This window comes from Bubalus kerabau, chromosome 11 (genome assembly GCF_029407905.1).
Source record: "Bubalus kerabau isolate K-KA32 ecotype Philippines breed swamp buffalo chromosome 11, PCC_UOA_SB_1v2, whole genome shotgun sequence".
NCBI lineage: Eukaryota > Metazoa > Chordata > Mammalia > Artiodactyla > Bovidae > Bubalus > Bubalus kerabau.
The window spans coordinates 104,728,520-104,752,321 of record NC_073634.1 but is presented as its reverse complement, the minus strand read 5'-3'; the positions used below and the strand labels follow the sequence as shown (position 1 = coordinate 104,752,321).

General features: G+C 54.4%; 1 protein-coding gene across 2 annotated transcripts in view; it reads left to right on the top strand.

Annotated features, from left to right (window-relative positions):
• Positions 1–19,814, top strand: part of MED27 (mediator complex subunit 27) — a 219,771-nt gene extending 199,957 nt beyond the window's left edge. Inside the window, exons 7-8 of one of the 2 annotated variants that reach the window (XM_055541463.1) lie at positions 17,237–17,314; positions 19,267–19,814. In XM_055541463.1, the coding sequence (XP_055397438.1) occupies positions 17,237–17,314; positions 19,267–19,401 (213 nt within the window). In that variant the 3' untranslated portion in view covers positions 19,402–19,814. Of the gene's footprint in view, positions 1–2,571; positions 2,757–17,236; positions 17,315–19,266 lie in introns of those variants that run through there. The other variant, XM_055541464.1, reaches the window with a different exon arrangement.
• The last annotated feature ends 3,988 nt before the right edge of the window (positions 19,815–23,802 follow it).

The following is a 23,802-nucleotide window of genomic DNA, read 5'->3' as shown; positions in this document are numbered from 1 at the left end:
AAAGTCAGAGGCTCTTGAGTTCCCCCAAGATTAACCCACAGCTTTGTTTGTTTGCTTAGTATTTATTTCTTTTTGGCTATGCTGGGTCTTTGTTGCTGCGTGTAGACTTTCTCTAGTAGCAGGGAGCAGGGGCTACTCTAGCTGTGAGCACAGGCTTCTCGCTGCGCTGGCTTCTCTTGCTGTGGGGCACTGGGCTCCAGGGCCTGCGGTCTTAGTGGCTGTGGTCCTTAGCTGCCCCCTTAGCATGTGGTATCTTCCCGGACCAGGGACTGAACCCTTGTCTCCTGCCTTGGAAGGTGGGTTCTTAACCCCTGGACCACCAGGGAAGTCCCACCGCACAGTTTTTAAATTCAGTTTCCCACAGCCCTGTAATCTACACATGTGCCTTAAGGGTGGGCTGAAGGAGGCAGGCTGGCCCCCTCACCCTGCCCCACCCACTCTGTACTACAGTGACATCTTTTCAGGTGTCGGGCTTCCTGAAGAAGTACTGTCTGGGAGATGTCAGAAAAAAAGGAAATGTGACCAGAGAAAATCCATTTCCCAGCTCCCAGTGGTGGAAGGGTCCCTTCCCTGGACCAGCTCAGGACCTGGGGCTTCTGAGGGCTCCTCCCACAGCACTCAGGCCAGCTCCCCGGCAGGGCAGCGGCCTCCTCCTCCTGTGCCCCCCGTCCTGTCTGCTTCCATCCAGCAGTGCAAATGATAGGGGAGGCTGTCAGCTCGCTTGTTGCCTCCTCGTTCAACAGCAGTTGTTTATTTACCCCTTTGCCATGTGCAGGTTCTGGGCTCAGTGCTACAGGGGAAATAAGACAAACAGGGAGAGAGGGTCAGGAAGGGACTCCAGGCTGTTACCTGGGGGCCGTGGTCGAGGACAGGAGGGTCTCCTTCACATAAGAGTGGTCGCAGGAGTCCTTGATGCAGCACGAGTTAAACTGAGACAGGAGGCAGATGAAGAAGCCAGCCATATGGAAAGCCACGGGAAGAGGGTCCCAGGCTATGAAACTACAGCCCCGAACCCCGTGTGGACGGGGGACTTGGCATAGCCCCACACACCACAGGGGCCCGTGCGATGCAGCAGGCAGACGGAGGGCAGGTGGGAGAGTGTGGGATTTTCGGCCTGGCCGGCAGGTGCCCCTCAGTCCTGGTGCAGAACTTGAATTTTATTCTCAATTCAGTGAGGAACCACTGGAGGGATTGGTGTGGAGAAGGACACGATTTTCAGGGCTGGGCCCGAGTTACCCCACTTGAGTAATAGCTGTGTCCGGGGTGTGCCGGTAGCTCAGCATAGGATAGTGGTGGTAGTTTTTTCAGTTGAGGCGAAATTCATATAACATGAAGCTAACCATTTCTAATCATTTTAAAGTCAGCAGTTCCATAGCTTTTAGTACTTTCACAGCATTGTACAACCATCACCTCTATCGCATTCCAGAACATTGTTCTCATCCAAAGGGAAACCTTGTTCCCGTTAAGGCGCGGGCCCTGGGCTTCATGGGCTTCCTTGGTGGCTCAGACGGTAAAGCGTCTGCCTGCAGTGCAGGAGATCCAGGTTCAATCCCTGGGTCAGGAAGATCCCCCGGAGAAGGAAATGGCAACCCCCTCTAGTACTCTTGCCTGGAAAATTCCATGGACTGAGGAGCCTGGTAGGCTACAGTCCATGGGGTTGCAAAGAGTCAGACACAACTGAGCGACTTCACTTTCTTTCTGGGCTTCATATCAAAGGAGCATGATGGACCAGCCTCTGATGGTGACTAACGTACCTCAGTTCGTAGCGCTCCCTGGACCCCTTTCCGGTGAAAGGGAGAAGCCAGGGACAGGTGTCCAGGGCTGGGGAGGGTCTGAGGCTCACCCCCTCATCTATGGAGTGTGTGCAGGCAGGAAAGTGTTCTGGTTTTATCACGGCTCCGGGCACTGTGCTGCCCCAGATTGGATCCGGAGCCAGGAAGGACTTATTAATGGAGAAACTGATGAAATCCAAATAAAGTCTGGGCTCGACTCAGTAATAAGTTACAACATTGGTTTCTTCGTTGTGATGAACCTACCTGATGATGACAGATGCCAACAGCGGGGAAACGGGGTGTGCGGTCTGTGGGAACTGTGTGTGGCGTCTCTGCAGCGTCTCTGTAGACCTGAAATTAGTCTGAAGTTTAAAATTCATCTTAAAAAGAAAAATCATAGTGTTGACTCTTCTAACACGTCTTTACCCAACTGAGGTACCCAGACACAGAAAGGAAAAAACAGCCTCCCTCCCTGGGTCCAGCCCCTAAAGCAAAGACGTCCGTAGTCACATGGGGCTAGCGTGGGCGACACCGTGTTAATCCAGGCACTCTTATCTAAGTGACCAGACCAACTGTACCTGTTCAGCTCACATAGAAGATCGGCCTTAGCTGCTAACTCTGTCCATGCCAACGGCTCTTGTCGTTTCTCCCCCAGCAGCTGGTTGAAAAGCATTCTGAGGCGAAAGAACACTGCTCATTATCTGTATCTTGTTTCCCTTTCACAGTGAGGAACACTAAAATGTTTTGGGCTTGTTTGTTTGTTTAACCTGGTTTATCTTCGTGTCCTCTGGTCTTGCAGGTGGTTACTTTCTGGCTCCAGGGAAGGCAGGTGATGACTTCAGCCCCTCCGCTGCCGCCCCCCACTCCCCAGCATCACAGAACCACAATCTGGGATTTTAACCATGGTCCAATTTCCATTCAGATACCCTTCATGAGGGAGGGCCTTGCCCAGGCTTGCCTTGGCAAATAAATTTTTTAACGTTCTGTGTGGTATTAAGTATTTTTGAATGCAAGCGGAAAGTTTATTAGGAAGTTGTAAAATGTGTGAAACACAGATTTGGTGAAGCACGGATTTAGAGAGACGGTGCTATATTTGTATTCTACTGCCCCTAAAAATAACCTGCCAAGCGCTCTTTATATGTCTTTAAAACTACAAACACGGTGCGGCAGGGTTTAAAATTTGATATTAGCTAGTTGGGGAGACTCCAGAGCACCCACCACTTTCCTCCTCGTAGTTTATGTAACCTGTTCAAAGCAGCAGAAGTGGAAGAATTTGTAGAGATGGGAATTTTATCTCGGCCAGTGAATGGCTTGCTGTCTCTCTGTGCAGAGCCCTTTCTCGGGCTGCTGTGTCATCCCTCCCCTCACCTGTATTTTAACTAAATGGACTTGACCTCTGAGACTGACCTGCACTAGATTCAGTTCAGTTCAGTTCAGTCCAGTTGCTCAGTCGTGTCCAACTCTTTGCGACCCCATGAATCGCAGCATGCCAGGCCTCCCTGTCCATCACCAACTCCCGGAGTTCACTCAAACTCATGTCCATCAAGTTGGTGATGCCATCCAGCCATTTCATCCTCTGTCATCCCCTTCTCCTCCTGCCCCCAATCCCTCCCAGCATCAGAGTCTTTTCCAATGAGTCAACTATTTGCATGAGGTGGCCAAAGTACTGGAGTTTCAGCTTTAGCATCATTCCCTCCAAAGAACACCCAGGGCTGATTTCCTTAAGAATGGACTGGTTGGATCTCCTTGCAGTCCAAGGGACTCTTAGGAGTCTTCTCCAGCACCACAGTTCAAAAGCATCAATTCTTTGGTGCTCAGCTTTCTTCACAGTCCAACTCTCGCATCCATACATGACTATTGGAAAAACCATAGCCTTGACAAGATGCACTAGATTAAAGAGTGACAATTTGGAGGCAGGAGAGTGTGCTTTCTGATGAGAATGAAAGGCAGGTGATGTTAAAGTCCTTTTTCTCTTTTCAGGGGCAGGTAATAGTTACTGGATTACAGAATCCTTCCCTCCAGAAACATTGTCTGTTTGTTATCAAATGAAGAAATATATTGGAAAATGACGTAGCACAAAATTGAGTTGAATCCTTTATCAGTAAAGTTTTCCAACTCATCACAGCCGCGTGGCAGGGCGTCGGGATCTTGTTCTCTTGGGGAGCGCTGGTAAAGGGGATGAGGAGCGTGTAATGTGAAGTCACCACGGGGTAGGGGAGTGACTGCACTGGGCTTGCTTCATTGTGTTCGTCTCAGGCAGTGTTGGAAGTCAGAGGACAGCCCTCTGTATTCCACAGCCAGACCACCCACTGAAAGCAAGGCTGGGGCCATATGTTCCCTGCAGATTCTGAAGGCTGGGTCCAATTGACGGGATGATGTTTAACATTTCAAACTCAACATGCCAAAGGAAGAGATGAGGTGGCAGCATTTCCCCACTCTGCTTTTTAGTATCGGCTTTTCCCTAGAATTCTGTTTTCTTCCTGTCCACCCATTTAAAGTCTAGGTGTCCTGACTGATGTTGCTTGTAGCGTTTCCTGGGATCGCAGTGGTGAGCGTTCCCTTCTGCCCATCATCCGCCTGCTGACGCCCACCCAGCAGCCCGACCAGGGCAGACTCACTGAGTGCCCTGATCCAGGAAGATCGACCTGGAACAGAAGTCAAAGTGACTGAGAAAGTGCGAGGTCAGGGAGGATCCTTGGTCACCAGCGAGAAGGCATTTCTCGGGCAGAAATGTGTCCTAACTGTGTAGGTAGATGGCGGAGCTGCGCCCCGGCGCTGAGGTTTGGACACTGGCTGCCAGCATGACTGCTTGGCATCGCTTGGGGAGCGCTCTCTCTGCATTGCCCTGGGTTGAGCCCCAGCGCTCCCTTTCCTAGGCGCTCATTATGTGGTTGCAGTTGCTGTGGATCGTCTGTGTTTTCTTGCCCACAAGTAGCAGCGGTGGCCACTGCAGAAAGAGGCCCGACGGGAAGGCGGGAAGCCATCCCAGGTCTTTCCCTGCAAAGTGACAAAGCTGGAGGCGGGAGGGGGCATTGACTCACAGAGCCATGCCAAGCTCACACTTGCCTTTTTATTTCTGGAAACTCATACCTGTCAAATTCTCCTCGGTCTGATCCTGGCTCCCCAGGTTAAAGATGAGCACGCAAGGTACCACTGCAAATCCGGCTCCCAGAAGCTAGTGTGACCTGCCTTTTGTCTGCTACAGGGCCTGTCGGTGAGCCCTTTCCCTCATCCTCATTAGCCCCCTTCCCCGGTGGTGGGGCGCGGTGGAGGGCCGGGGACAGCTGGCCATGGGTCCGCGGCTGCCAACAGGCCCCCATCATTTACCGCGGTGCCCCGGAGGCGCTTTGCACTCAGTCCTGGGGCGAAGGAGCTTTTTATAGCCGGCAAGTCTCCAGCAGAGCAGATTCAGAGAATGGAACTTGGAAATAGGGGGGACCGTCTGAAAGGGCAGAATCACAAAGAGCCGGGAAAGGTTTCAAGCGTGTTCGGATTTTTCTGACATTTAAACTCTGCAGGGGCACTCACTGTTTTGATCTTTTAACCTCCTCTCTTCAAAACAGTGGGCATTTTCATCCAGTAACTTGGGAAGAGCGGGAGCAACTCTGTAGCTACTTACCGAGTTAAATCCTGGCAAGGAGGCCTGAGAGAGGGGGAGGGCTCTCAGCTCCAGGCAGGCCAGCGGGGACAGAGAGGTGATGTCGGAGCGTCCGCCACCTGTGTCCCAGCTCTTTCACTCAGGGGCAGGCAGGGCACAAAAGTCACAGCCCCAGGTGTCCAGGGCTGCCCCGCTCCGTATTCTAGGGGCAGCAGAGGGAAGAGGAGCCTTTCAGCCCCGTGCTGAGCTTGGCGTGGACGGGCGGGCTGGCCGCCGCTGCTCCGTTCCTGGGTTCACCCGCTAATTCGTCTGTTCACTCCCTCACTCAGGCTTCGGTCCCAACACTGGCCTCTGTCAGGGAGGCTTCCTCAAGGGGAAGCTTTATCAAGTGGCTCCCCAGAGCTTGTCAACAGATGAGATTATGTCCCAGAAAAGTCAGTTCTCTGAACTTTCTGAGACATTGAGCCCCTCGCATAAATCTAGGGCCTATCCAGATCGTGGTTCGTTGGCTAAATCACATCCAGCTGTTTAGCCACCCCATGGACTGTAACCCGCCAGGCTCCTCCATCCATGGGATTTCCCAGGCAAGAATACTGGAGTGGGTTGCCATTTCCTCCTCCAGCCTCCCCAAATAGTCTGTGACAAACCTAACTTGTCACCAACTCCAAGCCCAGGAAGGGGGGCTGTCCCAACATGGGGTGTTCGCAGAGGACAGGACTCTCCTCTTGCTTAGGGCTGTGCATGTCTGTACCTGCTGTAACATCGAACGTCCCCAGAGGGACTCAGTAAATACTCATTCAGTTCTTTTCAGTCTCATGCCTTAGAATATCTAAATACCTTCCCACCAGCTCATTTCCATTTTCTTTCAGAAGCCCCTCTTCAGACAGCTCAGAGAAGGCCCTGGAAGGGCTGTGGACCTCCTGCCAGGTCTCTGTCCTTGCTCTTGTCGGGTGTCCTGCTCAGGTGAGGCCATGAGCAGAGGCCCTGCACCTAGAGGGGACACCCCCCAATCCAAAGAGGGGTCTCACATTGTAGGAAGGGCCTCTGTTTTGTCCCCTTTACTCTTAAATGGTGTCTAACCTTTTCCGAAAGGAGAGCACGTGCAGTGGAGCCGATACGGTGTCATCGTCATCCTGTTTCCATGCCTTCTGTCCTGCCTCCCATGTGTGTCTTCGTAGCCTCAGTCAGAAAAGCCAAGGGAGCACCTTTGACTAGTGAGAGGCTGAGGGGCAGCTTCATGAAGGAAGAGAGATTCCCGCTGGTGGTCTCCATGAGCATGGTAGGGGGAAGCTGCAGAAGCCAAGCCTTGGGCTGTCGACAAGCTTCAGGACTGGAGGGGTGACGGACAGTTCCAGGGTCATCCCAGAGGGCAGCCCTTTCCTGAGCAGAGAGCCAAACTGCATTGACCTCGCTGGGTCAGCAGAAAGGAGGGAGGAGGGTATGTCGTTAAGTGTCAGCCCAGGGCCCTGGGAGCTGAGAACCGGAGGGGGCGGGAGGAGGGGCATTCTGCTCACCCTGAGCCTTGATCACCACATTGTCTGTTAAATATTCACAAGCTTCTAAAGCAGGATAAGGTTGATGGTGTACTTTCCCACCTTGCTACCTCTGCAAGGCTCCCTACACCTCCGCGGAGGGTGGTCGTGACCAGGAGCTTCCCGTGGACCCAGGCCTGCAGTCACTGTGGAGCAGGAAAGCCTGCCTGCCGGCGGGAAGTGGTTTGCGGTCTCTACCATTAGAGGAGTCGCAGAGGACCTGCTCTCGTCTCGTAGCTTCCTTCTTCCTGAGGGCTTGCCCGAGACGTGTGTGCCCTGGGTCAGAGCCTAGCAGCTGCTTCTGGGAAGCCCGGCCTCCTGCCCTTGCCCAGGCCCCTTCCCACACTCCCAGTGCCTTCCCGGCAGCGTGCCTGTATGCCCCCCACCGCGCCACCGTGAGGCTCAGCCTCACCGGTCACGTTCCCCACCGTGACCAGTCCAGAGAGAGGCGGTCCGGCCAGGCTGGCCACTACTCCCTGTGTGGCCGCCCTTGCCTCAGCCCCCTCATCTGTGAAACAAAGGGCATAAGGGTACCTGCCTCACAGAATTGGCACCCCAGATTACAGACCCCCACCCCTACCCCAGCAGTACCCTTTGGGCAGCCCTGACACGCTGATGTAGAATCCTGGTCCCAGGACCTGAAACAGTGCCTAGTGTCCTGAGAGGGCTGGTGGCCCCTCTGGCCATTCACTGAGATGGGAGTGTTCCCCACCCAGCAGGGCTGCTGAGAGGCTCCCAGCGCCACGGCAGCAGAGCCGCCTCTCAGGCTCTGCAGCGTCTGCTCTTTCTCCTGCGGTTGCCTCAGTTTTGAGGGGCAAGTAGGTGGTATTGTCTGTATTTCTTGGGAGCCCAGATGTCTTTGGATGTGTTTCTCTAACTGCCAGGCTGTTCCCCGCAGAAAATAACATCACACCAAGTGGGTACAGAGCAATTCAGGTGTCCTCGGGCTTGGGCTCTGCTGGCAGCCAGCAGCAGAACCTGGCGTTTTACCATCTGGAAAGCACTGAACTTTTTTCGTTCAGCTAAATGAAGAGTCTTAATGCCTTAACCCTGGGAAACGTGAAGGATCTTCTGTGAGCGCCTCCCTTGGCCCCGCACAAGGCCATTGTGGTGGTGGTGTAGTCGCTGTCTTGTCTGACTCTGTGCAACCATGTGGGCCATACAGGCTCCTCTGTCCATGGAATTTCCCAGGGGAGAATGCTGGAGTGGGGTGCCATTGCCTTCTGCAGGGGACCTTCCCAACCCAGGGGTCAAACCCACATCTTCCTGCATTGCAGGCAGATTCTTGACCCCTGAGCCACCCAGGGAAGCTGCACAAAGCTGGTCAGGACTCTGGAGAGTTCTCTCAAGGTTGCCATAGGGTTTCTCTGTTCACCAAGGTGTTCCTCCCCAAGGTACCCCATGACCTCAGCTTTTTCCACCCCTGAACACCCCCCTTTTACTCTGCTCCCCTAACCCCATCAGCCAAAAATAAATCCATAGCTTCTTGCCTGCTCCATCTCTCCTCCTCTTGGGTCCTGCCAGGTGTGTGGAGCCAGTGCAGAGCATCGCCTGGGGCGAGGCAGGGACTTCTGGTCACGGTTGGGCAAGCACAGAACCGCAGTGTCCACAGGGTGCTGCTGGGGGTGCAGGAGAGCCCAGGGTGGGAGGGGAGTCCCCTGGCCTAAGTCTCCAGGGGAGAGAAGTTAGCCAGGGTCTAGGCATTCCAGGCTCAAGCCTGGAGAGCAGAGTCAGGGAAGCCAGTCTGGGAGGAGGGGTTACTAAGGCAGCGGTGTCACTGAGGTGTGATGTGGGGCTGAGGGGAGACAGAACCGGGACCCTGGTCATGGAGGACCACATACGTGTGCTCCCATGTCAGGAAGGCTCCTGCAGGCGGCTGCCGAGTGTCCTGGGGGAGACACGTCTGCCTCCGGAGGGTTTGCAGCCAGTCTGTGCTCGAGAGTCCTGGGCGTTGACGGGCTTTGCTTTGGGTCATCGGTGGCATCTTGGCTGAGACTTCCAAGAGGGTCAGATTGGAAACCCCTCACACCAGACAAAAACTTCTTTATGGAGGCCCCAGTCTACGTGCCTCAGGCCATGTTCTATACTTTACAAACAAGACCTCATCCTTCTCAGACAGAACTTGAACTCAAAGCCACGAGGAGGGATTTTGCACAGGATGGAGCAGTGTCTGCCTTTGCTCCCCAGTTCCCGCCCAGCCAGCCCCGTCCCTGTCGGCCCCGAGCAGCATTGCCAGCGGACAGTTAGTTATAAGCCCTCATGCAGATGGCGCCTTCATCAGCACTGAAGGGAGTATTGATCTCGTCTAAGTAAATCCCTAGTCCCCTTGGACCTCGATGCCTCCTCCTCAGGCCTCTGGGCGTGTGAACCCATGGCACACAAATCCAGGGTATGGATTAGAGACTGGAGCTGAGTGATGAAAATGAAACCCCATGCTTCCAGCCTCCCAGACTTCATCCCAGCGTTGGAAGCCAGTCTCTGCATTGCTCAGCATGCCCCCAGCACTTTTCAGGACTGGCTTCATAGCTCTCAGTTTTGAAATAGTGATGGTTCCTCTTTTTATGGAATGAGTACTTCTGGGACTGTTTGCAGTATTCTTCATGAAACCAGTGCTCATCCTTGGGGCAGCATTGCTGTCTCTTGAAACAGTTAACTCACTAGGTTCACGTCTTTGACTCCCAGACCCACAGAGAATTTTCTCATTCCATGAGATTCCCAGTGTCCCTCTCATTAAGGGCGGGTCTGTCTCTACCCTGCGTAGAGACCCAGACTCTTAGCTTGCAAGTGTATCCCGCAGATGAAAGTTCCTTTTTATTACTTTGAGTTGCAGAAGCAGCATGTGTACAACGAAGTAACAAATGTCTGGCTTTGCTGCCTGTTGGTCTGTGCTCCAGTCTCTTTGAAACCCACGGAGATGGGAAGAGGTTCCCAAGAAGAGCGCTGTGCTGATGGTCTCCCTTGTTCTGAGCTCTTGGTAACCGGCCCAGAATTTGAGGACCCCATGAGGGTGACATCCCATCAGGACAGCAGGTGGAGGCAGGCAGGAACCCGGTGCCCCTGCCGCCTGCTGGGACCAGCTTGTCTTTTCTAAAAGAACAAAGGGCTTTCATGTCTCTCTGGTTGGCCTGAGGGCAGAGCACGACACAAGTGTGCCCTGAGGGCGTTCAGTCAGGCCCTGCAGCAGCGCCCCCTGAAAGCAAGACCTCGAGGCGCCCAGTGATCCCAGTCTCCTTTACTGAAGGCCAGTGTAGGGAGTGATGTGGCCAAGGTCACCCAGATAATTAGTGAGGAACCCAGGCTGGAGCTCTGGGCTCCCCACAGCTCCAGGTCATCTTCCCCCCACCCCCTGACTGCCATTTGTTCGCGGTCATGCTGGCATTGAGATGCTCCCCTTCACAGCGGGTGCGAGCCGGCATTGCTGGCAGAGAGCCAGAGCTGGGTCTCTACCAGACTGTCTTTTAAATAAGCAACTTCTGAACACTCGGGCACTTAACTTCTCCTATTACTCTTGCGGGACGGACTTCCGAGGCAGAGGCTGCAGCTCCTCTGGCTGAGCAGGGGAGGCCTTGGGCGTCGCGGGCTGCATGCGGGCAGATGCTGTGCTCTCGGTGCCATCAGTCCACGGCCCGAGGAAGGGCTCTGCGGCGCTGGGGGCCGCTGCCCAGGGGTGGGGAGTGGTGCTCGGCTGCCCGCCTCCAGAGTCTGACGCCTTACCTCTGCTGTAGCACCAGCTGTCCCCTCTGGCTTGGAAGCCCGCACAGAGTCAGGATGACCCTGCAACCTTAGTGGACTCAGGAATCCCTGAGGATAATTCCTGGGCCACCACGAAATGCAGCACATTGTTTTTGAAGGAGGGAGCTGCTGGGGGCGGTATTCCGTTAGGAGGGCCTGGTGCCCCCCCACGCCTCGCTGGCCCTGTCTGTATATCACCGCTCTGTCCTTTGTTCTCCCCTACGGACATCGCCCCTTTGGGCTTCCCTCGTGGCTCAGCTGCTAAAGAATCCACCTGTGATGTGGGAGACCGGGGTTCAATCCCTGGGTTGGGAAGATCCCCTGGAGAAGGGAAAGGCTGCCCACTCTTGTGTTCTGGCCTGGAGAATTCCATGGACCATATACTTCACAGGGTCGCAAAGAGTCGGACACGACTGACCGACTTTCACTTCCCCTTTCACGGACAAAGAACAGAGCCTACCAGGCCACCATCAAACCCAGGCCCTGAGGGGCTGGCCTTCAGCCGAAAGTAGTCCAGCAGGGCTTGAACCCGCTCGCTGCCCCTCCCGACCCCCCCAGCTGGAGCAGGGCACAAGTGGGGGCAGAGTGGGCTCTGAGTGCCAAAGCCATTCCTGCCGCAGCACCGCCCCCACCCCCAGACCGTGCTCTGGGTGTCCCTTGATGCGCACGGCGCACGCCTGACGTGACACTGCCAGCTTCATCTGCCCGCAAGGCCGGGAGACGCCTTCCCTCCTGAGCTCTGCAGGGTCCTGAGTGCCATTGTTCCTGCTGGGCGCTGGCTCTGGGTGGGTGGTTGAGCGGGACGGGCAGAAGCTTCCGGTTGGGGAGGCGGATGGCAGCCGCGCCAGTCGGGAGAGCTGAGGTTGCATGAGCAGGCTTGGGACTGAGTCCCGCTTCCCTCTGAGAGTCCTGGGCTCCATTCCCAGTGGGGAGGAGATGGCCTCCACGGCCTCCTGTCTGTGTCCCCCTCCCCCGCAGGCTCTATCCCGCCAGAAGCATGGTGCCCTGCCCTGCTGCTCAGGAGCCGCTTGGCTTGGGCACGTCACCTCCCTGTGGCTTCGCTGCCTTACTTGGAGTGAAAATCATCTCCCGTTCGTAGCCTCCTCCCCGTGTTGTGGGGAAGGGGAGGGTGACTCCCACTGGGTGGGTGTGGGCTGTTGGTCAGGCCCTTTCATTCACTGTCCCTGTATTGACACATTTAATCCTTGTCCACAGCCACCTGGCTCGTAAGTGACAGGCACGATCCAAGTGGGTGCCATCTGCGCCCACAGCCTGGACCCCTCACCGGGCGCGTGTGTACAGCAGCCCTTGCTCAGAGCTGGTGCTCAGTAGCTGTCGCCGCGGAGCCCTGCCCTGGCTGCAGGTGGTTTCACGTAGGGTTCAGCTGCAGCAGCTCGTGACCTCCCCGGGACCCTGTCGATGTCAGCTCTTTGCACACAGTATGGCTGGGGAGCTTCGAGAGGCTTGTTGTGACTGGTGTCTCCTCCAGCATGTTGACTGGCAGCTGTTCCAAGGTCTCTTGAAAGACTCCTCTCTCACCTTCTGAGCTGAGTTCCCTGTCGGTTTGGGTGCAGGAAGACCTCTTGTGCCTCTCTCAGCCTGGGAAAGGGGGGTGGTTTGTAAGCTTGATCGGTGGAAGAGAAAACTAGGAGTCAGTTTCACAGAGCAGAGTGGGTGTGTTGGCAACAATAGAGACATCACCCTCCTCTAAGTGAGTAAATCACGTGCAGTCCAGCCGGAGCCGGGGCTCGGGGTGGGGTGCACACCCCAAACGGAGCCGGAGCATCTGCAGTTTCTCTTGGCCTTGAGGATAGGTGGGACATCTCTTGACGGAGTCCCCGGTGTCTGTACACTCCTCGAGCAGGAGTGTTCAGACACTGTCTTTCTGTGGCGTCCTCTTCCCGCCCGTACGGTCACCCCTGCCCCCCCACCCAGTCCTCCTTCCCGCTTCCCCTATCTCCTTGGCTTATTGTTATTTTCATGTCTTCTCCTCCCTCCCTCTCCTTGGGTTCGCCACCCGCTTTGATCTCTTCTGCGCTGTCTTCAAACCCGCACTCACTGGTGGGATGAATGGCCTCTCTCCCGCGGGAACATTAGTGCCCTTCTGCGGCCTCTGCTGCCGGCCGGGGTGGCTTTCATCTCCCAGCGGAATCTCATTAGCTCGACATCACAATGGGACCGAGCCTCCGTCGGCTGGCCCAGAGTCAGTTTAAATTACTTAATAGCCATCTTTGTTGTTGTTGCCCCGGGCTTGTTTTTTTCCCCCACATCTTGGATGCTGAGCAAAAAAAAAAAAAAAATTTTGTTGTTAAAAAGTGTAAAACAAAACAAGTACTGAAGGTGGAATGTTCTGACAAAAAGGAAGATCACTGCAGGTGAATTTCTCCAGTATCTGACGACCACGTCGTACCCACCGCGTTGGAGTTCAGCCCTGGGAACGTGAAAACCAGGGGAGGAAATTCGGGAGGTGGCAGGGACGGAAAACATAGCAAACCAGTTAGCTTTGCTTCCCTCTGCTAAAATATTTCTGTAATTGGAGATGGGAAGTTGAAGAAATTCAACGATCGTGTCAGCACTAGAAAAAGCTGCCACCATTTGGCAATGAAGAGAATATACTGGGGTTGCTGACCCAGTAATGGGAAAACTGAATCAGTGCCCTGCCTGGGAGCCAGGTGCCAAAACGGAGCTTTGGTATGTGACCCCAGCCCTTTGTGGAAAAGGACGTTTTCTGGTTAGTGCGCTTTGTTCTGCTCTGGAGAAGCCTGTTACCCGGCAGCCACATTTCCAGACCTGACCTGCAGCTGGCAGCGGGACTCTGGCTTTCTGTACCCTTCGCTGGGCCGGGGGATGGTGGGCAGATGACGCTGGGGCTCGGGACAGGAGCTTCTGTCCACAGACGCAGAGCTGGCCAGGGCGTCTCAGGAGGGAAGGCGGTATAGGCTCAGGTCTCATGGGCTCCGGGCCCACACACCCCTTGCCCCTCCCCAGCTGTGTGGCCTGTAAGTTTCCATTTCTTCATCTATAAAAATGGACCTGGGGGACTTTTCCCTGGTGGTTCAGTGGCTTTGACTCTGCGTTTCCAATGCAGGGAGCCCAGGTTTCATCCCCGGTCAGGAAACTAGATCCCATATGCTGCAACTAAGACCCAGCACAGCAGAGGTAGAGAATCTGCCTGAAAAGCAGGAGACCCAGGTTCTGTCCCTGGGTCAGGAAGATCCCCTGGGGAAGGGCATGTCAACCCACTCCAGTAGTCTTGCCTGGAGAATCCCATGGACAGGGGAGCCTGGCGGACTACAGTCCATGGGGTCACAGAGCTGGACACGACTGAGGGACTAAAACACATACACAAAACGAACCTTGGAGACCACCCGCCTCAGTGTGTTCAAGGAGTGAGTGAGCGGGCACACGCCTCACACGCTGTCATCAATGTGGCTGTCCTTGATTCACAAAATCAGCCCACGGTCCTGAAAGAGCACCTTTCCAAAATAAGGAAAACCCTGCCAGCCCACTACCATTACCCCCGCTCCCTCTTTCCACTGCAACATCATGAAATATGGGTAGTGTGCTGTTTTTGATTCATGAAGAAGACAAGTGATCCTTCAAGTTTGTGGTCCTTTGTTTCCCTCATGCCCCAGAAGGAAATGCCTTTTTCCTCTACTGCCAAGAATACTCTGCCTCCTGAGCGGCCTGGCTCCTCAGCTGCAGCAGGGGCAGGCCTGGGGGGCTGCTGGAAATGCCCAGTCTTGGCCCCACCCCACACCTGCCTATGATAATTGGCCAGTAGTCATGCATGGATGTGAGAGTTGGACTATAAAGAAAGCTGAGCGCCAAAGAATTGATGCTTTTGAACTGTGGTGTTGGAGAAGACTCTTGAGAGCCCCTTGGACTGCAAGGAGATCCAACCAGTTCATCTTAAAGGAAATCCGTCCTGAATATTCATTGGAAGGACTGATGCTGAAGCTGAAACTCCAATACTTTGGCCACCTGATGCGAAGAACTGACTCATCTGAAAAGACCCTGATGCTGGGAAAGATTGAAGGTGGGAGGAGACGGGGACGACAGGATGAGATGGTTGGATGGCATCACCAACTCATTGGACATGAGTTTGAGTAAGCTGCGGGAGTTGGTGATGGACGGGGAGGCCTGGTGTGCTGCAGTCCATGGGGTCACAAAGAGTCAGACTGAGCGACTGAACTGAACAGAACAGCAAGATCCCCAGGGGGTCTGTATGCCTATTCACATTTGCCTCCTCCTGTATTTCGGGATCCCAAAGAACAGCTGGAAAGGCCAGCTTGATTTCAGGGCCCCCACCCCAGAGATTAGATTCTAGGTCTGCACTGGGGCCCAAAAGCTCATGTTTCCAACACATTCCTGGGTGATGCCTAAGCGGGCATCCAGCACCAGCCTGCTTCTCTGCTCCGAGTGCTTGTGTGCACTTTTGTCAGCAAACCAGAGAACCGGCCCGGGTGTCTTAGACGGGAGGCAACGTAGCGAGCTTCCTGAGAGGCATAGAAAATGAGTGGTAGGGACAGGAGAAAGAATTCTCCAGAAACTTTGTTTCATGTGATGGCAAATGTGATTGTAAGGACTGTCTTATGAGCCTATAAACAGCACTTGTGCGGGACTTTGTTTTTAGCAGGCACCTGGATGGGTAAGAACCAAGCTCTAAGCTCAGGCATCCTCGGGGCCCAGTTGGCTTCGCTGCGCTTTGTAGCCGTTCATTTCACCCCGCCAATCACCACCCGCCATTTTGCCAAGTTATCATTCTACTGTATGGTTTTTTTTTTTAAAGCCTTGCTCATTTTAGAAAGCTGTCTGTCAAAAATGCTTAAAATAAAAACAGTCTTTGCACTTGAAGCAATAAGTACCATTTATCTTGAAAGTCACTTGGGTAAGAATTTCTCTGCATGGTTGGATATACGAAGCACGACTGTGTTTGCAGGAAAACCAGCACAGGTGTTTCTGGTTCGTGGCTTTTGGTGAGTGGCCATTTTATAGTTTATTTCTTTATTCAGCAAATATGTGCTGAGCACCTGCTAGATGCCAGGTGATAGTCTAGGCCCTGGGGACACAGCATGATCCTCGCCTGCACAGAGCTGGTTGTCTCACGGAGTTCACTAGCCACCAGGCAGGCCCTGAAAGTCCAGTGGGAAAGAGGGCCAGTCCCAGGGCCAGGCAGTGCAGAAGAGAGGGGGCAGGCGGGCCCAAGGCACGGCTGGAGGATGAGCACTTCACACGCCTGACCATTTCACCTGAGGGGAAACCACGGCTTCGAGAGGTTCTGTGAGCTGGGGAGCCTGCCTCCTTGCTCTTCAGGGTGTGGCCTCTCTGGCCTTGAGTGTAGATACACAGGCGGACTAATTTCTGGATCATTCATAACGCCTCTTGCGGAACCCAGACCAGACCAGCCCTGCTGATTTCCAGCTGATCAGTTTGCTTAACCGCTGCTGAGGTCTGTCAGCGCATCATGGTGTCCTGGTGGGAACGGTGCCGACTGAAGAAATACACACAACCTGGTCCGGCAGGAAATACTCCGTTTCTCAGCGGGAGGACGGACGAGTCAACGCAGGCAGACCACGCTTACTCGTGTTCACAAAGCTGATTGTTTTGTCTGACGTTTTTGTTTCCTTTTGTCTTTTGACCATATCATTTGTAATGGCAAGATTCCCTAATGAAGACAATCAAATAAACCATGAGTTTGAACACAGCTATCAAATTAGGAACAATCTATTCATCTGCTGATGGGTGGCAGGCATTAGCAATCTAGGGTGTCATCACATTTCAGAACTACAGGGGATCTTCAGCCAGCACTTTGCTTTTTAGGAGGCACACTGAGACCCAGAGAGATTTCGATGGATCAAGGTGAGCAGACAGAGCTGGGGCGGAGACCCAGCACACGTTCCATCTGGTCCCCAGATGCCCCGCGTGAACTTAGAGTCGTAATGCCCTTGGGCCTGCTGGCGGAGTTGTGAGAACAGCGGGTGTGGCCCACTGGACCACAGCTTTCAGGGAGCTGGCCAGACTGAGGACCACACTGGGAGCAGCACAGCTCGTCAGAAGGGTAGTATCTCTGAGGCCCTGGGGAAGGATCCTCAGAAACGAACAGAATCCTGGTCGCAGAACACATATAGCTACAAGTTATGAGACATAATGGGAATTGAAGGAAGCAGAGAGACAGACCAGTTACACTGGCAGGAAAATCATCCCCGGGCAGAGACTGGAGTTGAGCATGGACAGTTGGAAACGAGCCTCTGCGTCCAGGCGGTGTGCCGCGCAGTGGAGGGGCTGCTAACGCCCCTGGCACCCGCCGCCCTCTTACCTCTCCACCAGCCTCTGGCCACATCTGTCTCAGGTGGCGCAGCCTACCTGGACTTGCTGGAAGGCTCCACACTTCACTTGGCCCCAGACATGAATATTTATGTCCTTTCTGCTCTCAACACTCCTCCTCTCCCCTTCCTTGCCCCCAACCTTGCTAACTAGCTTTCCACCTTCGGGCTTTATTAGGTATCTTTTCCTCCATGAGCCGTCAGATAAAAGGAGCACCTTCTTGTTTAATCTGCTGGTTCCAAGTGGCTGACCTAGTTCTTATCCTTGGTTCCCAGGTGACCGACCATGCCACCACCGCCCTGCTCCACTACCAGCTGCCCCAGATGCCAGACGTCGTGGTCCGCTCCTTCATGGTAAGTGGCTCTAGAGGTCAAGCCTCATGAAGGCTTGGCCCCTCAAGTGAAAACAGGCAGCTCAGAAGGTAGCTCGCAGGGGCCTCGCCAAGGAGACAGCCCTGTGTGGAAGTGATACTTCCTTTCAGCTGGGCAGGGATCTAAGATAAACCCCATCCCGCACCGTTAACTGGTTTTCCTATCATTGCCAAACATGTGGTTTCAGAAGTGACCTTGCGGCACAGCTTCCGGGGTTGGTTTGGTCAGTAGGTGTTGATGGAGCTCCTGGCTGCGCCGGGCCCCGAGCTTGGTGCTGCAGTGGCGTCGTTCTTCCAAGACGCCCGCTGCTTACTGTCAGGTCAGAGCCCAGGATGGCGGGGGACCAGAAACAGCCACGTCCTGTGTGCGCCAGCTCCCGCCAGCTCTCGTTAACGTTGAGGATTTCTCAAGCCAGTTGTTTAACCGTTGGTGACTTGACATGGAACCAGAACGCTTACATCGTGGACATCTGTCCTCCATGTTAGGACTCTGCTCTGACCCCCATCCCTCCCCGCCCCAAGGCAGTTCATCAGGTTATCACATGCCTGCCAGTCGGCCTCAGCCTGGCCCACAGCTGGCCCACATCCTGGCAGAGGCGGCCAGCTGTTAGCACCTCGGCATCACGCCCTCACATCGTTGGCTTCTCTCTCACTGGGGCTGACGCTCCCTGCTTCACTCCTGCCTGGGGGCTGCCCCTTAGAGTACGGACCTATTAGCAAGATCGCATCCGTGCTGACAGCCATGTGGAGTTGTGCGCCTGTGATCCACCTCTTCATGTTCACCACCACAATTAAGCTTCTAGGAGCCTGTAGTTCATGCCTTAGAAAATACAGCCCGACTCATTGACTGGCTCCCACGCTGGGGAGGCTGAACACGCAGACCCGGGCTTTGTGAAGCATCACACAGCGATTCTCTCATGTATGGAGAACACTTTCAATCAGCAGTCTCGCTTCTTGGGTGGATAGAAAGACTTGCTTTTTAACTTAACGTGTTAAAATGCCTGGTTTCCCTTTAGAAAGGATAAATAGTTTAACTGAATGACCATTGACCTCCTCACATTTGTTGCCAGAACCTCAGGCCTCGAGCCTTTGGAGGGGGCAGGATGGGTGGGCCACGGTCAGCCATCAGGAGGGCCGCTGTGATGAAGACAGCAGGATTTGTGTCAGTCAGCTTGGCTGAGGCCTCCCAAGAGCGATCTCCTCCGACCGACGGACGTGATCACGGTGGCGCCCGCCCCCCTTGCTGGCCTGTCGCCGCGACTTTGGGCTGGCTCGGCCGTGCGTCTCCTTGAGTCGGGGAATTGAGTTACGAGTCTCATCCTTATGTATGACACCCGAAGGAACTCTGCCCCCTGAACCCTCGAGTGTGCACTTGCCGCTTATTGCGTTACTCGGTGGCACCGGATTGTCCCCGCCCTCCCCCCAGGTGTGTCAGGCCACGTTGTGATAGTGAGTGGTAGCCTGTGAAATCAGATTAGAAAGAAGGCATTCGACCTTAGCGGGGAATTCTCTGCTCGCCCTCTATCTGCATGTGTCTCGGGCCACCTCTGGGTGGCGAACACAGAGAGGCTCAATGCCAGTGTTCAGAAGACCCAGGACTCAGATGGAAGGTGGTTACGCGTGGCCCCTGAGCCAGGAGGCTGGGCCGAGGTTCACATCCGCCCCTTTCCGGGAGCCCTGCCTGCCTCCCAGAGTAGGGACTTCTATTTTAAATCTCCCCTAGTCAGGAGGGGCCCAGGGCGCCAGAACTGAGACTCAGCAGCACTGTGACCTTGTGGATGATCCAAGGAGCTTTCTGTAAAATCTTGCAGCACCTCCCGGGGTCACGGCCAGCCCAGGTCCTCCGTCCTAGAGATCATTAGGCTGGGCAGGAAGGATGACATTGGAAGCACCCGGCTCCATGTCTTTCACTTCTCTCCTCACTTCTCTTTTTAGACCTGGCTAAGAAGTTACATAAAGCTGTTCCAGGCCCCGTGCCAGCGCTGCGGGAAGTTTCTGCAGGACGGCCTGCCCCCGACCTGGAGGGATTTCCGCACCCTCGAGGCCTTCCACGACACCTGCCGGCAGTGATCCCACCCCAGCCCCGCACCGGCCCCCGGACCCCCACCCAGATCCTTCCCAGGCAAGCCCTCAGTCACAGCGATGGCTCAGATGCGTCTTCATGGCCGGAATAGCAGGTCCGCCACCTGCTCGCTTCCGTCGTGCGCTCAGGCCAGGCTTGGTGAATAGCAGAGTCCCCTGTGTTGACGGGACCATTACACCGTTGAGCTGGCATGTGGGGGCACAGAGAGCGCCTCAGGACCCGGGACGAGGCAGTCAGGCAGCTTGCTTTCTCGTGTGTGTTCACCATGCTGGTGCATCAGCCCTCCTGGATCTGTGTTCTAAGTCATTTTGCAGTTGGAGTGAGCCCTTGTCATGCCGAGCGTTTTGTTCTGTTCCGTAACTTATTTTTATAAGCAGTAAACCTTTTCTACCCGGGATAAGGCTTCGTGTCCTGTTTCTTAAAGCACCTTTTGTGTTCAGTTCTGTGAACATGTGAGCAGATCTTGGCCTTTTGAAGGAGGAAAAAAAAAGTAAAACTTAGTAATGTCTGCGTTTGAAATAATTCTTTTTGAGGACACATCTCCCTGCTTCTTGCCTTCGGGAGAGAGGGCAGTGTTGGCAAATATTCCATTTCAAAGACGTTTCAGCGGCTTGAAAAATGGATTGTTCTTTTTAAGGAGAGAAGTGCACAGATGTTTCATTTTACTAAACCAGTAATACATGTATCTAACAAAGGGGAAAGGAATCTGCCCGCATTGCCAGCAGACCGTGTGTGAGAGGGCAGGACAGCTGTGCCTGGCTTGTTGGTCCCCTTTTGTCCTGAATCTTAACCACGAGCAGATTCCAGCCCCATCTACTGAGTTTATTCAGGGCCTCGACCCTGTTTAAAGCCGTGACCTACATATATGAAGAAGCATTGACCTGCTGAAGGTCTTGAGAAGGATGAGCAAGTCCCCAGAGCTTTTCCAGCAGGCCCAGCTTAGAGACAGGGCCAGAGAGACGCTGCTTTCTGACGGGTCCCAGAACCTGGGTTCTGGTACCACCCAGACCTTCCTCACCTACCCCTCCCAAGCTGAAAAGAGCCAGAGAATAAAGGAGATTTAGTGATGGGGGGATGCAATAGGACAGTCCACCCCAAGAGTGGTCCAGTAGTCCTGGCGTCCTGGAAGCTTGTTGAACAAATACTCAGAACTTCCCTGGTGGTCCAGTGGCCCAGAGCTGCGCTCCCAGTGCAGAGGACCTGGGTTTGATCCCTGATCAGAGAACTAGATTCCACAAGCCGCGACTGAGAGTTCACAGGCCACCGCTAAGAGTTTGCATGCCACAAGTAAAGATCCCACGTGCCACAGCTGAGACCCAGTGCATCCTCAGGCCCCACCCCAGACTGGCTGAATCAGAGACTGGGGGTGGGGCCCAGCACCCTGGTGGTTAGCAAGTCCGGATGTGGGCCCCAGTCTGAGAAGCACCAGTCTCTAGGAGATGGCAGTGCTCTCAGGGCACAGTTTGGGTCAGGAGGGTGAGCGGCGGCAGGATGATGTACAGGAACGTTTGCACACAGCGGGTGATTTTAGATTAAATACCAGGGTTTGTCACATTTAAGATGCCATCACTCGTAAGATGCACCATTATTTCACGATCCCCCTAACAAAGAAAAACATGCTGCCAATTAAACCATGGTGCAGGCTTTAATGATAATCCTGTGTGACACATGAATCGGTCACACCAGCCTTTCATGGCTCTGAAACTGCTTTCATCTCTTCCAAGGGGGTTGGTGGTTTCTCCTGCCTCGAGTCTCACTGTCTAACATGTGACAGGCGATCCCTTCCCAGGGCTCCTAGTAACACATCCCCAATGACTTGCCTGTATCCTCCTTTCTTTGGTCTTGTAAGACACTTGTTTGTTGCAAGAAAGTCCAGAATTGAGGCCACTGGGTGTATAACATTTTGTTATATAACAACATTTTGTTGCACAGCTGCACGTCTTTTTAGAGACATTTAGATGGCAAATAAAAGACCCCATGCAGGACGTACAGGTACACAGAGCCCGTGTGAAGTGACGACAAGATGACCAGCTGTGACAGGTGGGAGCACATGCTGATGACGAGTGTGTTTTGACAGTCAGCTGGCCGATAGCCCACGTCGGGGACCTTCTCGCATGTGAACCAGCCCTCTGACAATCAATGGGATTATGGTAACAGTACACCACGTTGTGGGGCTTCCCTGGTGGCTGAGTGGTAAAGAACTCACCTGCCAGTGCAGGAGATGAGGGTCCGATCGCTGGGTCAGGAAGAGGCCTTGGAGAAGGATATGGCAACCAACTCCAGTATTCTTGCCTGGGAAATCCCACAGACAGAGGAGCCTGGTGAGGCTAAAGTCCATGGGGTCGCAAAGAGTCGGACACAGCTTAATGACTAAACAACAGCAGCAACCCCACGTTGTGAGAGAGCTATTTGGATTTTTAAGTGTTGGCAACAAATCTGAGAGCCTCCTGCTGGTGCTGCTAAGTCGCTTCAGTCGTGTCCGACTCTGTGCGACCCCATAGACAGCAGCCCACCAGACTCCGCCGTCCCTGGGATTCTCCAGGCAAGAACACTGGAGTGGGTTGCCATTTCCTTCTCCAATGCGTGAAAGTGAAGTCGCTCAGTCGTGTCCGACTCTTCATGACCCCATGGACTGCAGCCCACCAGGCTCCTCCGTCCGTGGGATTTTCCAGGCAAGAGTACTGGAGTGGGTTGCCACTGCCTTCTCCGAGAGCCTCCTAGTTGGTCCCAAAGATCCCTCCACCTCCCGCCGAGCTGCGTTTCCAATGGAGAGAGCAGACCTTGAGTTCAGTGCCCTGGGCAGGCAGTCATTTCTGCTCAGGTTTGAGGGACAGTGTTCTTGGTCTCACTACATCACCTTCAGTGATACCCACTCTGTGGCCGCTGATGCCTGTTCCCCACTTACAGGAGCTTCCGTGTTAAAATAATGTACTTAGGGGAAAAGCACGACCCCTAATGTTAAATAATAACACACAACTGCGGAAACTAACACAAGATTGTAAAGCAACTATATACTTCAATAAAAATTTAGTAACAGCACAGCTGAAGCGTAGCCACAGCAGAAGGTGTGAGGGGGGTGGCCGGTTCAGGACCTCAGCTCCGGCCTCCTGCTCCCAGTTGTAGGACTTGGACAAGTCACTCATCCTCTCCCAAAACATGCACGTCAGTGGCCCAGGGCCAGCAAGGCAGGAGAGTGGGAGGGGCTGGGGGCTCGTAGACGAGACGTCCATGAACAGATAATCCCTGAAGCTGGGTGCCGGACAGGTGGGTGATGCGTGTGATTCTGTTTTTCTAGTTTTTAATTGTCCCTAATTAAAAGGAGGGGGAGGAGTATAAGGGTCGGGCTAGGCAACCGTTAGGGTGTTCTCCTCTCTGACATTCAGTGCCAAGAAGGGGAAGCCAAAAGGGAGAGAGCCGGGCCAGGCCGGGAAAGGGGTTTGTTCACCAGATCCCTGAATGCTTGGTGCTTCAGAGATGCCCCAATATAGAGAACACACTGACCTGAAGTGGGCAAAAACAGACTGGGGGTGGGCTGGGGTCAGTTCCAAGACATGGACTGTGAGGAAGCTGGGACCTGGTGCTGCTAGGGGCACCGTCCCCGGGGCCAGAACCGCCCGGTGGAGCCCCTCACAAAGGGGTCCTGACCATCAGCACTATGCCAGCCACCCCCCGCCGACCCCCATCACTCAGACTGTGCGGCAAGCTCTCGGCCAGAACCACGAGATGTTTTAGGTGACCTGATAACCGCCCGGACAGCCCAGCATCTCCTCTGTACCAGGCGCTCCCCATATGTTGTTGATTTTCTCCCGGGTAGGTTTGTGCTGTTTTCCCCCTCGTGTGCACGAGGCCTGGAGGGGCCTGGGTGTCCCACTACCCTCATCGCTTCCTCCCCGGGAGCAGAGGGGCTGAGCAGTCCCTGCTCTGCGGGGCATGTTGTGTCGAGAATTGCCCATGAACCTCCCTCAGCCCAGACTTGGAAATCTGTCTTGCAGTTGCATCTGCCAGATTGAGCAGCGATGTGTCTTTTCCGTGCTCTCTGCCGGCTGAGTTCCTGTTGATCAGCAGGGCACCTGTTAGGAACCAGCAGGATGGGATGAGGAGGGCCAGGAAAGGTGGGCTGGATTTTTCCCCCCGAACTAAATCGGGAATTGGCCTTTTGGTATCGAGTGATGTTTTTACACTTCACGCCACTGAAGGAAAGCTGCGGGCTTAAAATGATCTTTCGGTGTTAACGTGCCAATTCTCCATCGCATTTTGAGTGTCAGAGTGTGGGCCTGCTGCTAAATCGAGAGCCTTTTAAGGTCACCCGAGCTGGGAGGAGAAGAGACAGCGGCTTCAGCCACCAGGAATCCCAGTAAGATCTGGAAAGCCCGCCCAATGGACGGGAG